The following is a 16,175-nucleotide window of genomic DNA, read 5'->3' as shown; positions in this document are numbered from 1 at the left end:
CGACCAGAAGACTCTGGTTTGTGCATTACTTGCCTAAGGGGTAGGAGGTTCTTACTTCTATCCCGTGCGCCTGAAAATAGGGCCCGAGCTTTCGGGAGGCCAGGATCAGAGCATATGCTAACTTCTCGAGGCTTGTGTACCGAGTCTCAGCCTCATCTATCCTTTTACTCACATAATATACAGGGAGCTGGATATCATCCTCCTCTCGGACTAACACTGCACTTACTGCAAAGTCAGAGACGGCCAAGTATAGGACCAGAGTCTCACCTGCCCTTGGGTTGGACCACATTGGAGGGCTGCTGAGATGCTTCTTTATGTTCTGAAAGGCTTCCTCACATTCTTCTGTCTATTCAAAATTCCTCCCCACTCCTTTAATTGCTTTGAAGAACTCCTGGCATTTATCGGAGGACTTTGAGACGAAGCGGTTTAAGGCAGCCACTCGCCCCGTTAAGCTTTGAACATCCTTCACCCGTCTAGGGGATCTCATCTCGAGTAGGGCTCGTATCTTGGCGGGGTTGGCCTCAATGCCTCTATGGTTGACAATAAATCCCAAAAACTTCCCTGATTCGACCCCAAACACACATTTTTGGGGGTTGAGCTTCATCTAGTACTCCCTTAGGATCTGGAACATTTCTGATAGGTGGCCGACATGATCCTTGCTTCCTTTGACTTCACAAGCATATCATCTACGTAGGCCTCCATGGTTTTTCCCAACTGATGTTTGAACATCTTATTCACCAGCCTTTGATACGTTGCCCCAGCGTTAAGGAGCCCGAAGGGCATCCCGATGTAACAGTGGAGGCCCCGATCAGTAATGAAGGAGGTGTGCTCCTGATCTGGCCCATACATGGGGATTTGGTTATATCCCGAATAAGCATCCATAAAGCTAAGCAGTGCGTGCCCGGGCGTGGAATCAACCAGCTGGTCGATTCGGGGTAGAGGAAAACTATCATTCGGGCAAGCTTTGTTTAGGTCGGTGAAGTCCACACATGTCCTCCATTTGCCATTTGGTTTCTTGATAAGCACTGAGTTGGCTAGCCACATGGGGTAGAAGGTTTCCCTCAAAAGTCCTGCCTCCACCCTCTCTCCACTAATCGGCTGCCTCTTCTGTCTGACCCCCTTCTTTTTCGGGTATAAGTTGAGCCGGTGGCATATGACATTCGGGTCAATCCCTATCATATCAGAGTGTGACCATGCAAAGACATCTAAATTTCTCCTCAGGAATCGGGCCAGATCCTCCCTCAAGTCAGGACTTCAGTTACAGCATATTCTGAGTACCTTGGAGGGATCATTTGGGTCTACCAAGATCGGGATTGTGTCCTCTGCGGCCCCAGCCCTCTCAACCATTGGGGGCATTCTCGGGTCTAAGTCTGCTCGAGCCTCACTAGACTATCCCACTTCCGTGATTGTCAAACCTTCCGTATCCTCGGGCTCAGGCTGGTGAGCTCGGGCCGGAATTATCAGCCATTCAGAGGTCGTAGTGACAGTGCGAGTGATTCCGTTGGGCAGATCCATAGTGGTTGTTGTTTCTTCGCGTGCCCACTTCCCTTTCCTGAGTCTTGCGGCGATTTGTTCTGGGCTCTCTTCTTCATCGCTTGCCTATTCCACAATCCCTTCTTGTATTAACATGACGGGCTGAGAGGTTTTCATTAGCAAGGCCCCTGGGTGCGGTTCCACCTAAATCCCCATGTGCTCGAAATAGTTCTTGGGCAATTCCTCGATTGAAATCAGGTTACAAGTCTCGTGTCCCTCAGGACGTACTCTCTTTCTGCCCTCAGCCTCTTCCATAAAGACATCGCCTTCACCCGGTCCAGCTGTTTCCTTTAATACATTTCCTGACTCGGCCGCCCTGAGTGTCTGGTTGTAGCAGACCCTTGATTCGTATTGACAGCTCTTCAAGAAGCCTACCCCCGTGGGGGTTGGGAATTTTACAGTCATGTGATGGATCGAGGTCATCATCCTCATTGCCCTCATGAGTGGTCCGCCCACTATAACATTGTAGGCACAAGGCTGATCTACAACCGTAAACATAGCGATCTGGGTGGCCACATAGGGCTCTTCTCCTATGGTCACCGGGAGCCGAATTATCCCTTTCACTCCGATCGAGTTTCCCGTGAACCCGTATAGGTGTCCACCTGTCGAGGTTAATTTTCTATCCAATAATCCCAGCTTCTTGTAGGCATCATAAGTCAAAACATCAGTCGAGCTCCCGGTATCCACCATTGCTCGGTGAACATTCATCGTCCCAATCTTCATTTTTATAACCAGGGCATCTGTAGGAGGGTAATGCACCCATTTCGCATCGTTCTCCCTAAATAAGATGTCAGTGGCCTCCCTTTCAAAGAGCTCCGGGGGCCTTTGGCTCAGATGGTTGACGTTGGTAAGGGGCTTGTCCTTTGCCTCTCGAGCATACCTGTCCATCGCCTTTCGGCTGTCTCCGCCAATGTGAGACCCGCCTAGAATAATATGAATACTTCCGGCCCGAGGTATCCTTTCTTTGTCCTCTGGGGGTGGAGGAGGGAGGGTATGATAATCAGTTCTATGCTTTTGAACCTCCTTGACAACCCACTATGTAAGCTTTCCTTGTCTTATCAACGTCTCGATTTCATCCCTCAATTGTCTGCAATCAGCTGTATCGTGCCCCATGGCCTCATGATATGCACAATACTGTGAGAAGGGCTGCCTTCCTGAATACCCCCTTCCCAACATAAGTAGCATATATGTGGTCGATAGAGGCTACCAGAGGGGTGTGTGTCTACCGTTTGCTTGTATAAGGCCTCCCCGAATCTTTGCTTGTCTCTTTACCTCGGGCAGACTTTTTGGGGATTGAGCTACGCCAATATGTCTTTCTCCTCTCATCAGGGCTCGAAGATCGGTCTCTCTTATCTCGATAAGTCTCACTGATTTTCAGCTCTCTCATCGACTTCTCTACCCTCTTTAAGGGTTCAGCTTGCTCATAGAACTCGACCAAGGTTCTCGTCTCACTCGCCTGGAGGCTCTTCCAGAATTTTGACCCTTCTTTCAACCCTGCAATTAAGAAATTCTTGATGGTCTCCTCACTGGCTCCCCTCACCTTGGGAACTTCGGCGTTGAACCGACGAAAGTATTCTGCCAGGGACTCCCCCTCCCTTTGCTTGATGTTGGCTAACGTGGCCACAAAAGGTGAGTAGTGGAGGGTGGACTGAAATTGTCTGAAGAACAGGTCCTCCAATTGTCGCCATGTCCTTATGCTAGCAGGCCCCAACTTGGAGAACCATTGTTGGGCACTACCTCTGAGTGATGCCGCGAAGTGTCTGCAGCGGGTCATCTCTGGCACCTGATAGACTTCCATCTCAGTGTTAAATTGTATAAGGTATTCCGCCGGGTCGGCTTCGCCGTTGAATAGAAGGTCGGGGTTGTGCCTAAATACCCTAGGCAGGGGGGATGATCGGATGGCAGCCGTGAATGGAGAAGGGGCAGCCGAGGTTGGGGGTCCCCTCTTCTCTCGCTCAATCTCATCTAAGATCCTCCTCAGGTCTCTTACTCTAGCAACTTCTCCTTCTCTGTCACCATCTGCGTTACTCGAATGGTGTGAGCCTTGAGGTTGCTCGCGGCGTCCCCCTCCTCCAGCTCGCACTTGCGACTCCTCTTCATGATTGTCTCTGCGCCTACGTCGCTCCTCCCTCCTGGGCGAGGTGTGTTGACGTCTTTCTGGAGGGGTCGCTGCACGTTCTCTTTTTGAGCCTCTCTGATCCACGGGCTCCTTCTCTTCTTTCTCCTTCTTGCAATTCTCTAACTTAAGCCTGAGGTCATGCTCTTAGCTTTTTACCCACACGGTCTAGCACGCTAGTCGACCTGGCCTCAGACGAAACTGGCTTTTGCCCCGATCTCTTAGATATCTGGTTGCCCCGCTCATCATGACCTTGGGGTATGTCTTCTTCTTCATGCGATGCCTCTTTCCTCTGCTTGGTCTCAGTTTCCGCGTCATCAAAATCGTGGATCAACCTCTTTTGAGGACCTTTGCCCTTCCAGCTACGCTGAGAGACCTTGAGGCGGCGTGCCTTACGCTTGGCGTTTCGGCCCGAGCTTCTCTCTACCCGTGACATCCGGGCGTAATCTCATTCATCTGATCGACTAGCCCTTCGAGATACGTCATGACCGCCTGCCCATCCACGGTTGCGATTGGTGGAGGTGGCGCCTGATTCTCTGGGGGCATGTGCTCGACCTCGTTCTGGTCCTTCTTCTTGCCCCCGCTTCCTAGTGTCGCCGCTTGTTTGCCTTTTTTGGTCATCCTTCTCCCTAAGATGAAAACTCCCCTCCTTCTAGTGTCAATTGTTATAGGAAGAATTTCGTATAACAGTGTTGTGGAGGTTGATGGGTGAAACAAGGATCAAGGGCGGTGTTTGAGGGCGGAGGAAGGTTATGTATGGTGGTGACTGAGCTTGTATGTTGACTTCTTAAGAAAGAATAGGGTTTGTTATTCTCTATCAAGTGTCGACTCGTGTCTCATACAAGTGCCTACGTACCCTATATATAGGGATCAAGCCTTACGTAGTTCTTGGGGAACAAGTCACGTAGGCTAGGGTTAGGGTTCTCCAACCCGTGCAGCCCAAGCCCACGATAAAGTCAGGCCTTCAGCCAATTAATCACGTAAATCTCGACCGGCTCCACACGCTTCCTACAATCTTGCGGCATCTCCGCATTTCTTCCCGTAATTATAGGAATAACTCGTGTCGGCCCCGAAATCTACAAGCAACTCAGTCATCTATAAATCACTTTCCGTGTTGCACACAAAATCCTTTGATACGGGCCGGCCTGGTAATCTCGACCTGCACCACCTTCCTTTCTCAATCAATAAATATAACGTGTTTTTATAAGATGTGGGCTCATGGGCCATCCACACTTGAGCCCGGTGCCCTCACGCGGGCACTTGAGCCCATCTCTCTCTCATCTCTCTCTGTCCCCTCTCTCTCACACACACTTCTCTCTCTCCCTGTTTTTATTAATTTTTATTTTTGTGGGGGCCCGTGTCCCTGTTGACCTCTGCCTGAATTTACCATTGGGTTAGCCGGTTAGATGCAAGATTGATCAACAAAACGAAGAAGTCTTAGTACATTTATTATTAATTCATGTTTAAACATGTTAGCTAAATATAAATAGATTGACCGTAAAAGAAATTATACATTTTTTTATGTGATGTTATTTTGGAAATTAGATCAAATGTAAATTATATTTGCTTAATATATGCAAAACTGCATTGCAGAACTATTTTTTGATAATGGTGGATCACTTGTATACACAAAACCTAAATCAATCATAAGCTAAATTAATAAATTTCCGCGTTTATCACGAGAAACCGTCAAAAAAATCTTGTTTTGTTTGTACCCATAAATAAAATAATAAAAAATGCCCAATATTACTAGTAAACTCTATTTGTAGATGAAATGCGGGGCCCGTGACGATCCTTCCTTCCCTCCAAAACAAAAAACATTCCCATTTTCTGTTAAGCATCAGTAGTCATGCTTGTTGCTGCTGACACTACTCAGTACTATACACACACCAATCGTACATCTCTCTCTCTCCCTCCCTCTCTCTCTCCCTCTCTCTCTCTCCCTCCCTCTCTCTCTCCCTCTCTCTCTCTCATCTCTCTCTCCGTCATCTCTCTCTCTCTCTCTCTCCCTCTCTCACACACACCTCTCTCTCCCTCCCCTTCCTGTTCATATATCTCTCTCTCTCCCCACTTCAAATCTCACTCTACTTTCTACACAATCATCATAATCATTCCACTCGCCACGATGATACTAATTCAGGACTCGTAAGTTCTTTCCACTCATTTCTCGTTGTTTTTTGATATTAATCCACTTGTGTTGTGATTTATGAACAATGATTATGTGAATCTCTGCGTTTAATTGTAATTTCATTACTCTGTTACATTCGTTATCTATCGTTACTTCAACTGTATACGATCTTGTAACGTTTGTGGTACCTTATGTCTGAAGAACTAATTTAGTTGTTATTTTTTTACGATGTCACAATGTATATTGAAGGAGTAAGATCATGTTAAATTAGGTGTAATTACGACTGAATAAACAATTTAGCTGTTTATTATATTTGATGGCGTAATGTAATTAAAGGATTAAGGCACTGTTTTCATGATTAGCACTTTCCTTTTTATCAGTCCCAATTGTCGGTTTTGTATCTTGGGGTTGATTTGGTGTATAGTTATGTACTCTTTAATTTGTCGGATTGTTGTCGTTTAACTTCTTTCAAATGTCTGGGGTGGCTTGTTGGCTGTAGCTTCTTAACGCGCAGACCTGCCTCTCTGTGTAATTTGGTAGTACCATTGGAAAGTAGTTGAAATTGGCACCGACGATTGTCTCTGGTCTTACTTACAAGTGTTTTGCTTTGTACATCGTTTTTTCAGGTTGGTTGGTGGGCTGGGATTTCTGAAGAAAAGAAACATCCTTATGGTCAGCTTATTCATATAAGTGCAGAGGAGGGAAGATATTTGGCATGAATTTATAGTCCTTGGTATGGTCAAGAAGTTTTACTCTATGTTCATTCTTTCACAATGATCCGTTTTCATACTAATATTTTAACTACAGTAATGTATTTAAAATTAAAGAATCATGATGCTAGTCACAATACCAAGTCATATCTGACCTTCTTGGAAATTTACAGAAACATTTCACCTGCATTACATGTTAAATCAACGAATTACACTTCACTTTAGTTTGAAAGTTCATACATATGACATTTGAGTAAACCCTTGTCGGCTTACACTTGGCCATATCACATTATTCACGCGCACTTGTACATTTTGTAACAAGCTGATCCTGTTAGTATTTATCAGATTCTTGTTGTACCAATTTCAGTTACTCTTTAACTGTTTTGTTAAAGGATTTTGGTTGGCAACTGTGTTTTGGTTTTAGGCAGCTTGCAGCAGCCAAAAAGGGAACCCCAGTATTCGAGATATATGTCACAACTGGTTTACAAGGTGAATACAAGGAGCAGGTACTTTTTGGTATACCTCCTATTCAATCTTTTCCACCAATTACAGTGGCTCTCACTCTTACATAATGGAGTATCACGAAGTACATAATCATAGACTTGCTTTCAGCTAGATTACGTACTTCCATTTTTTGCTTAAACTCTTAAAGTGGCATTAAATTGGATAAATTTAGCAAATTATATCTGTTGATTTTCACTAGTAATGAAGAAACTATGGCAGAGTCACAAGTACGTCATAGAAATCTACTATCTTTCTTATCATGCTCTGATACATATGTTTTATAGGCCATCTATATAAAGCTGAAGGAAGCTTGTCACCATTCTTTGGGAACCTTAGAGCACACACAGCTAGAACTGGGTGTCTTTCCTTTGACAGCAGTAGGTAGTAAAACCGATCATGATCAGTGGGCTGAGATCATGATGAAATTCATGGCAGCAACTGGAAATTATATGGACGATGAGGCGGCGAAGAACTTTGCAGCAAAACATCGGTCAAGTCAACACATATCTCGTGACATCGGAACTGAGTTTGTGGTGGATTCGCTCGAAGAGAAAATTGTGGCACACTTTGTCTTTACTGTTGGTGACATTGTAGATAAGGTTACGAGGAATCTTGGTAAAAAAGTACTTCGGGTACCAGGAACACTGGAGAGAAAAGAATGCTTCTCCTTTTGTCTGAAATTCGAAAAGGACCATCAACATGTTTCTGACGACCATAACCTTGAAGTTTATCGTACTACAGACTATAGTTCCCTTGATTTTGTTGACTGCGCTGTCAGAGGGATACCCACCAAGGTTTGTTTATACTGCTGATAAATTGAACTATTTTACTGGTGAAACTATTATGTATTTAGCATGTTGTACATATTTTACAGGGGGTTATGGCAGAGGAAGATCACAATAAATTTATTTCACTTCTCGTCAGTCGGGCACAAAATCAGCAACCGCTTCTATCTCGACTGACAACATTTAACCGGATTGATGTTCCAGCTTCATCTGATCCTCTAAATGGTAGTGTAATTTATAAATATTGTCCGGATTCTGTATCAGGACCTGTAATATTAATGTTTTACAGTGTTTTTGTACTTCCCATTAAGACTGGAGCTTTACATCCTCTGAAGTACTAGAATTCTCTATCTTCACAGGATTATGTATTGGCTCAAATGGTTACCTCGCTTCAGAAGTCATTCAACTGAGGAGATTGTTTGGTCCTTGGCCCGAGATTGATAGCACAAAAGAAGTTTCAGAGCCTGAGTTGTGTGAATACGTTGAAGCTGTGAACTTGACCGGTGATTTTGATGTGCCAGCTGGTCAGGCAAGTCTTTACACCTCTTTATCACCTTTTTCTGTTTAATCATCAAGTGCCATGTATGTGTCTTCTTTCTGTAGTATAATAGTTTTTTTTATACGTCTCCTTTGATGTCCATATGTTTTTTCTTCAGTGTTTCAGTTAGGGATCAGACCTGTCTGTGTTTTTGATTACTTGATGCACCCACATCTATGATGCTTACACTAACATACATAACAAATGTAGCAAAGAGAACTAGATCGTGATCATCACAGACCTTGTATTGAACAGTATAAGAGCACAATCTTGATGATAGTCCAGTCAATATTTTTTAAATTAAGTTTCTGGTGTTTCTTTTTCATATTAGACTGTTTCTTCAGGAATTTGTATATCACTTTAGTTCTTTCTTTGGCTATCTTTTGTCCATCAACAAGCAGTGTTTGTTAATCTACAGGTAGTGTTTAGGGCGAAGGTTGGGGAAAAACATAAGCTTCATCCTGGAATCCTTCTTGAAGAAAGATTTGGAGCTGTACGTTGTTTCATTAAGGAGCTTGAAACTATCAATTTTATAGTACTCATTCTATTTTTTTTTTTTGCTAAATTACTCATTCTAGTTTTAAAAGTTTTGAGCTTTCACTTGTCTTCTTTAATTTTTTGACTACATTCTGATTCTTGAGAAAATTCAGGTTGCTCGCTACAAAGGAAAAGGGAGGCTTCCTGGATTTAATAACTTTAAATTGGTCGATGTGTGACAAATTGAAGCTTTAATGTAAATGTAGAAGATGAAGCTTTAATCAGATAGAAGATGTAGACATTGCCAAATATAGAGAGTAAAGACTGCAAAGACTCAAGGAAAGAAAAGGCGGGAAAAGCTGTTGAATCATCAAGCCACATCAGCATAGTTAGTTAGAGTTATACATACAGATTGTATATGTCATATAGTCTAGAAGATTCATATGTCATATAGTTACCATTGGCACATGGCCTTTTTACTTTTACAAATTGCCACTTTCTTTTCCAATACATCACAGGCTGATATGAACCAATACATATTATATAACTTTGTGGCATTCCTATGATGACACATAAACAGCAAAACCAGAGAAGCAATTTTCACAGCTGCAATATTCTCGCAAGCATGACAGATTAATCCGATTCATTTAGGTTGGAGTCGTGCTTTTTCCCGTAGAGATGACAGGCCATATCTACCTCACTTGAGTATTTCACATCGCATATATTGCACCAATACTGCACCCCTCTTTTGTAGCCTGAATCTTCAATTACGGACAAGTGTCCATTCCCGCGGAGATGCAATGCCATTCCGGATTTACTGGTGCATGTTACATTACATATAGAGCACGAATGAAATCCATTGCTGACCTTAGCTTCTATATTTACCCGTGCTATTGAACTTAGATTTTGGTTTAGTCCACTAGACTTTTTATCTGAATACTTTGCGGACGAGGTAATCTTGTCTTTCTCTGTCATCTCATTTGCTTTTAGTTCAGATTTGGACTTGTGTTTTGTCCCTTGAAGATGCGATTTCAGTGCTGCCTCACTCTGTAACTTCACCTGACATAGATCACAAACAAACCTTGTTTATTCCACTGTCACAAACAAACCTTAACTCTGTAACTTGTAGTTTGGTCCACTTCCAGATGATGATTTCTTTGGATTTTGATTAGCACAACTAACCTTGTTTATTCCACTGTCAGCTGACACTTTCTTCGGAACGTGATTAGGTTGTTCCGACTGAATTGTGGTACTTGAGGAATTATTTTTGATCTCCGTTTGCTTTCCTTCAATGAATTCCTGGTGAAGTGAAGTCCGTGTTGTCTTGCTCTGAGTTGTTACCTGACTGATTGCACAATTCCTCTCTTCGTTCGGGGTACTAGTAGAGACTCCTTTCTTTGCCGCTGTCTGCTTTACTAATTTTAACTCCTCGCATTTCGTCCTGTGTTTCATCCCTTGAAGATGTGATTTTAAAGTTGCCTCACTCTGCGTTGTTACTTGACATACAGCACAAGTCCACTCTTTCTGGACATTCTTAAAAGCAGGAGGTACTAAAAATGCATTCTCTGTTAGATTTTCTGGCGATGCAGCATTGTTAACTTTGATATCTGCATCGACTGTTGTTGTCATCTGAGAGAAAAATGTTGCAAATATAAGAACAGTTTATAAATAAAAGCAGATGAAAAAAGGAAACAGAAAAAGTGAAAAACAAACAGCTACAGTTAACAATTTGCCTTAATATCTGTAGATTGTGCAGAAGTTCTCTAAATTTATTTTAAAGATGATGAAAGAACTCTAAAATTAAACTTTGAACTTCACAGTGTGTTTTTAAGCTGCTTGTGAAACCTAAAGGTAAGAGGAGATTTACAAAAATTATAAAAATGCCACTTAATAAAATGATTATTTCGCAGAAATGAATCAATCTTTGATCTTAGGTCACTAACAACTTATCCGTTTGTTCCAAGAGTGACTATAAACCACAAAGGTTGTACACTATTTCATGTCTCATAGGTAGGGATGTGCACGGTACATTTTGGTGCGGTTTCAACCTAAAACCAAGCCAACACCTGTGCAGTTTCTAAATTTTCACTATTTGGGCGGTCTGCTAACTGTAGTTCAGTGATAAACGGTCCGATTTTGAACCCAGTGAAACACGGAACAATTAAATAATGCATCATAATAATTTCACAAGACTGCGAAATTTTAGAACAAAAATTGCATATTTCCTGCCTGTTGTTTTTCAGCTCTTGCTTTCCGTCTCCTAGAACGCTTAGCAGGTCCACTGGTTTCCTGCAAGATAATAACGCTAACTTCTCTTACTTGACATAATCCTATGAAAAGGAATCTCAAAAGACAACAATGTACCACGGGTGTAGAAATTGTTAAGTAAAAAAAAAAACGTAAAGGTTCACCCCTTATGGAAAAATCAGAAAGACTGACCTGAGACCTTATGTTACATTCTGATTTCACAATATAAATCCGTATAATTTAACAATGATTCAGTGATGAGACATAAATTAAACAATGCAAATCATCACATAAGTTGTAGACAAGGATTACAGTAAAACTTAATATCAAATGAAGCAGCCTGCAATTTGCATCCTGCAACATCACTGCATCACTGGAAGTCCAATCTTTGGTTAATGGACTGATGTGAGGAAGTTGTTTAAGATATGGCCAGCCCAATTGTATTATCAGAGCAAACACTAGTATTGAATATCGACTATTGAGTATTCAGTTTTCACTCATTTGGGTATTAATAGTTTCACACACTTTAATAACACTATATATTATTTTAATATTAAATAAACACATAAAATTATATATAATATATAAATAGCCTACATCTTTACAATTCTCTTATTAATGTTTTAATAATTATATATGATTTTAGTGAAATTCTAATGGTAACAATAAATTATTATTTAAGTTAAATTTAATTGCAAATAGTAGATTGTAATTTTAGTAGGTAACTAAAAATAAAAAAATTAGTTTTTATATATAGTTACCATATTATTTAGAGAGCATTTAAATTAATAATTAAATTAAAACAGAATGAAATAATATTTGGTTGATGGGATTTGTACTTATATCTTAGTGAATAATATAAATGCTTAATTTATATGTTGTTAACTGGATTTAAACCTTTAACCTTTGGTAGTATTTTAAACATAAATTTAAGATATAGATAAATGCTTAATTTACTATTCTGTTGAATGGATCGTACTTCAAATCTTTTTTAGTATTTTAAATATTAAAATATTTTTTAGTGTTAACAAAAGGAAAAAATAAAGGGTCCAACTACAAATTATACATTCTGCTATAATTAGTATAGATGTATAGTATAGATAAGAGCTAGAATCATTTGCTAACTAAATAAATTGATTAACTTAATTCACAACTTAAACTGCAAAGGAGATGCAACAATAAAATACAACATTCATAGGTATGTCAAGAGTTTCACCGTCAAAATACACTACCAAACTAATACTGACTGTGAATGTTGAACTTCAAAAATCTTAATATTCTTAGTAAAGTTTAAATGAATCCTTTTTCCTAAAATTAATGCATTTGTGCAGTTAGAAATGATAACAAAGTTGATAAATTGATTTCTTGTAGAGAGTGGGGGCAAAACATTTTTCAAACAACATAAACACCTTTTTCCTCTCTTTCATTTCACAAAAGTCATAGCCTATATGTATACATACCTAAACGAGAAGAACTTAAAACAAAATTTCTCTTGACTCTTGAGTGTGGACGAATGCTACAGAAGAGAGGTGGAGATCATAGCAAGAATGAGTCCTTCGTAATTTTGAGAAATGTCGTTATTGGTCCTTGATAATGAGTTTCCAGTCTAATAATTCTAAATGCAAAATATATGATCCTATAACTTCATGGAGCTGTAGTGCAATGGTGATGTCTGATAAGACGCCTAAGAAGATAATTTTTTGGTATACAAAGTTTTTGCATGTGTACAACATAACCAGTCTAGTGATTTCTAGTGGCGAGTTTTGAATCACAAGTTTTAGCGAAATTTTTAACCATAAAGTGAACTCTATGAGATCTAATCTCTCTTCGAACCTTAGTCGGTAATGACACATGTGAACGTAAGCATATGATGTCTTTATTGGCTCCATCTCATGACATTATGATTCTTATATGCAAATAAGTGAAAGACAATTGAGTCTATTTCGTGCTTTCTTTATGTGCATGACTGCATGAGTCTTATCCGCAGAGAAGGCTTACCGTAAGCAGCTTGCTGCTGAAGAGGTTCCAAACACTGAGTTTGAGCCACCCTCAATGCCTAAATGTGTTCCTCCGCACAGGAAACACAACGCATGTTGAATTATGTACAAGGAAATGTGGTGCCACTCTAATTGCAAACACTGGGAACAGCTAATACTAAGAGAACCATTCAGTTCATTGATTAGCTCTCAATGGAGTTCAAGTGTGCTATTACAGAACAAGCTCCAACTGATGTGCCTGGAGGTGATTTGGCCAAGGTACAAGGCTGTATGTAAGATCTCTTGCATAAGTGTGTTCAAGGATTGATAACAAGTTTGTTCAATGTATGCAAAAAGTGAAATTGTGATTTGTGCATTGGTGATGGTATGGCAGAAGGAGAATTCTCAGAGGCAACAGAAGACTTTGCTGTTATGAGGTAGGGCTTGACTCTGCTGAAAATGGATATGATGCTAATACAACTGCAAGTGTTCTAGAATTGTACTTCTATGCTTTTTAAGAACTCAGTATTACTGAGATGGCCTCATTGGTAGTCATTTGTTAGTTTCATTGTTTGTGTGCCAGAATATTGTGAATGGCCTAATCCTGTTTCATTTGTTTGTCCGTATAGTTTGAACAAATTCAAACATATATTTAGTATATCTTTGAGAAAGTTGTATATATTGCATTAAAAAAAGAATTTAAATATTTAATGTTATATAAATTAGTATTAGAACTATAATCCTAAGACTTAAACAAACACCTGAAGAAATTTTCCAGTGATATTAAAACAAACCCAATATGCCTCTTCTTCCAGGACTAGAGAAGTTGATAACATTAATTTTCTTCTGCCAGAAAGTTTTTCGAAACATGATATTTTCTTCTAAAAAAATGGAGGATTAGAAGACATAGATCAAACTTAATGACTGACCTCGATCTCTGCAGCTGCCGTACTTTTGTCCAAATGATCTACTGCTTTTATATCCTTTTGCGCAACTGGAGGCTCACTGATTATTTGCTGTTTTATAATGTTGCAGTACATGACATTCAAAAGGAATTTCTTATCACTATAAGGAAGCACTCTTAAAAATGTTAATAAAATTATAAAGGCCTGCTAACACCTAATTAAAACAACGCAGCTAGTTAAAACCTAGTTAAGCATCCACTGACATCAAACATCCCTTTTTTAAGTAAAGTCAATCACGATAATTCTATGTACTTTACGCACACATGTATTCATAGAGAATCGATCCATCACCATTTTGTCACCAAGGGAAGAGGTGTATTTAGTTGGCTACCATGATGCCAGTTATTTATAACAAAAGCCCATAGAGATTCTTGATTTTATTTTACTTCCCTTTTCTTAAGGAATGCAGAACAAGTCTAATATCCTGGATGCTTAAGCAGATATACACCATACAGATTCATGACTTGTGTACCATTGAGATTTATGATTTAAATGTACTTTCCTTTCACATCAAATACAGAACCAATGAGGTGTCGAGAATCAAAGGTATATTTACTTGTCATTGATAATTCCAAATCATAAGCTTTCATATATGAGGAGATTAGTATGTACCTTGCTAGCAAAAAGTCTCTCCAAACCCTCAGTTCCATTTTCTTTGACATATTTTTCTGCCTCTTCTAGAAAGGATTCTCTTGTAAGAGGAACATACTGCTTCTTGTTTACCATGTCAACAAGGATTTGAGGTGGTTGCATAGATAAGCATGGACGTACAATATTGTTGTAGGCAATACTAGCTCCATTGAAGCCGGGCATCACTAACCAGCAGATGGCTAATATCTTTACGTAAGGCCACACGGGAACCCTGGCGTAAAGAGACAGGACATTGAGAATAGAAAAATGTTGCAAGGTCTCTTATTAACAATTTCAGTAATGGTTGATCTAGGAATTAAATTCCCTATAATATATTAATAATGTATTAATAACTACTTGACCTTTCAAGTAGTTAAATTTGCATAATGTATCTAGCTAAATTTTTTAACTCGATGCTGCACATGCTATAAGCTATAATGATCGAACCTATGCTTCCATAAACGCAAAGGGGTTTTGACCATCATGAATATATTTAAGCATGTTAAAAAATTTCCACCATAGAATTAGCATAATTAGCAGTGGTAAACCTAATCAACCCATGCTTTATGACAAAGACAACCAAAATTTCAATAATTGTACGACTACAAATACGACAATTCCCAATAATTCACACTTATTTATGTGTTTACATGACATGTATAGCCAATAATAAAGTCAAGATATGATTACCAGTCAAGGAGTATACTAAATGTATACTCAAAAAGAGAAATCAAAGAAAACAAAATCCAATATGCAACCAACTTCCTCATGTGGAAATCGGAATTTGTCTCAATTGCCTGAATCGAAGCACATCTGTCAAACACCAAATGCAATCACAATTACACATTTAACACTACCAAGAACAACAACAAGAACAAAAATAAGCTAAATGTATCAACAGCAAAAACCAACTTATCAAACACATAAAGATACTTACAGAGGGTACCCTAGAGCAAATGAGGGCCTAAATTTAACCAAAACACAAAAATGTGATTAGCATCCACATGCATGGTTAACTACAATCATTACAATCAAAACCCAAAAATATAAACAAAAAAAAAACAAATTTACCAGGCAAGTAGTTGGAAGCATTTCAACACAAGATCAAGAAAGCCCACAAAGCCCATGTGTAGTTTGAATTCTATTCTTGGAAATTTTCTAAAGAAAGAGCAGTGATTGTTATTATTACAAAGTGATGAAACACAGGCCTTAAGAGTTAAGTAAATGAAAAGACAAGGACAAAAGTCAGTTAAAGAACCCCACAAGGCTTTAGTTTACTTTATTTCTGTACGGTAACCTGACTGTGTCCATTTAGTCTTCGGCGAGTACACGCGTTTAAGTATAAATGGAAGGGAATTTACCAAAAATATCATATTTTATAAACATATTTGCGCAAAAATGCGGACGAGATATATGTAGTTATATATGAAGTTGAAACGTTTGCATATGTAATTGCATATATTATTACAAATATTTTCTGTAATTTGGTTATTTATGTAAAAATCCCTATACGGAATTTACTTTTAGAAATCATGATGTCCGAAAAATCCCGTAAGAATTAATTCC

General features: G+C 39.5%; 3 protein-coding genes across 6 annotated transcripts; 1 reads left to right on the top strand and 2 right to left on the bottom strand.

Annotated features, from left to right (window-relative positions):
* Nucleotides 1–1,677: 1,677 nt before the first annotated feature.
* On the bottom strand, nucleotides 1,678–2,421 carry LOC141666367 (uncharacterized). Its single transcript, XM_074472356.1, has one exon. The coding sequence runs from the start codon at nucleotides 2,419–2,421 to the stop codon at nucleotides 1,678–1,680; it is 744 nt and encodes a 247-aa protein (XP_074328457.1).
* A 1,712-nt stretch (nucleotides 2,422–4,133) lies between these two features.
* LOC141666366 (protein EXECUTER 1, chloroplastic-like) lies at nucleotides 4,134–9,173 on the top strand. Its single transcript, XM_074472355.1, has 7 exons — nucleotides 4,134–4,170; nucleotides 6,833–6,993; nucleotides 7,276–7,785; nucleotides 7,866–8,001; nucleotides 8,136–8,305; nucleotides 8,733–8,849; nucleotides 8,965–9,173. The coding sequence occupies exons 1-7, from the start codon at nucleotides 4,134–4,136 to the stop codon at nucleotides 9,028–9,030; spliced, it is 1,197 nt and encodes a 398-aa protein (XP_074328456.1). The 3' UTR covers nucleotides 9,031–9,173.
* Nucleotides 9,131–15,844, bottom strand: LOC141668671 (uncharacterized). 4 transcript variants are annotated; one of them, XM_074475644.1, is made up of 8 exons: nucleotides 15,681–15,842; nucleotides 15,547–15,573; nucleotides 15,300–15,422; nucleotides 14,592–14,841; nucleotides 13,944–14,030; nucleotides 11,021–11,080; nucleotides 9,915–10,420; nucleotides 9,131–9,872 (listed from the first exon to the last, which is right to left on the bottom strand). In XM_074475644.1, the coding sequence occupies exons 1-8, from the start codon at nucleotides 15,734–15,736 to the stop codon at nucleotides 9,425–9,427; spliced, it is 1,557 nt and encodes a 518-aa protein (XP_074331745.1). In that variant the 5' UTR covers nucleotides 15,737–15,842; the 3' UTR covers nucleotides 9,131–9,424. The 4 variants fall into 4 exon arrangements, with proteins under 4 accessions (XP_074331745.1, XP_074331748.1, XP_074331746.1 ...); XM_074475647.1 differs by having other exon boundaries at nucleotides 9,131–9,850; nucleotides 9,974–10,420; nucleotides 15,681–15,838; XM_074475645.1 differs by having other exon boundaries at nucleotides 15,300–15,406; nucleotides 15,681–15,835.
* Nucleotides 15,845–16,175: the final 331 nt, after the last annotated feature.

This window comes from Apium graveolens, chromosome 6 (genome assembly GCF_009905375.1).
Source record: "Apium graveolens cultivar Ventura chromosome 6, ASM990537v1, whole genome shotgun sequence".
Taxonomy (NCBI): domain Eukaryota; kingdom Viridiplantae; phylum Streptophyta; class Magnoliopsida; order Apiales; family Apiaceae; genus Apium; species Apium graveolens.
Note: the sequence above shows the minus strand (reverse complement) of the source record. Positions and strands in the feature narration are given on the sequence as shown.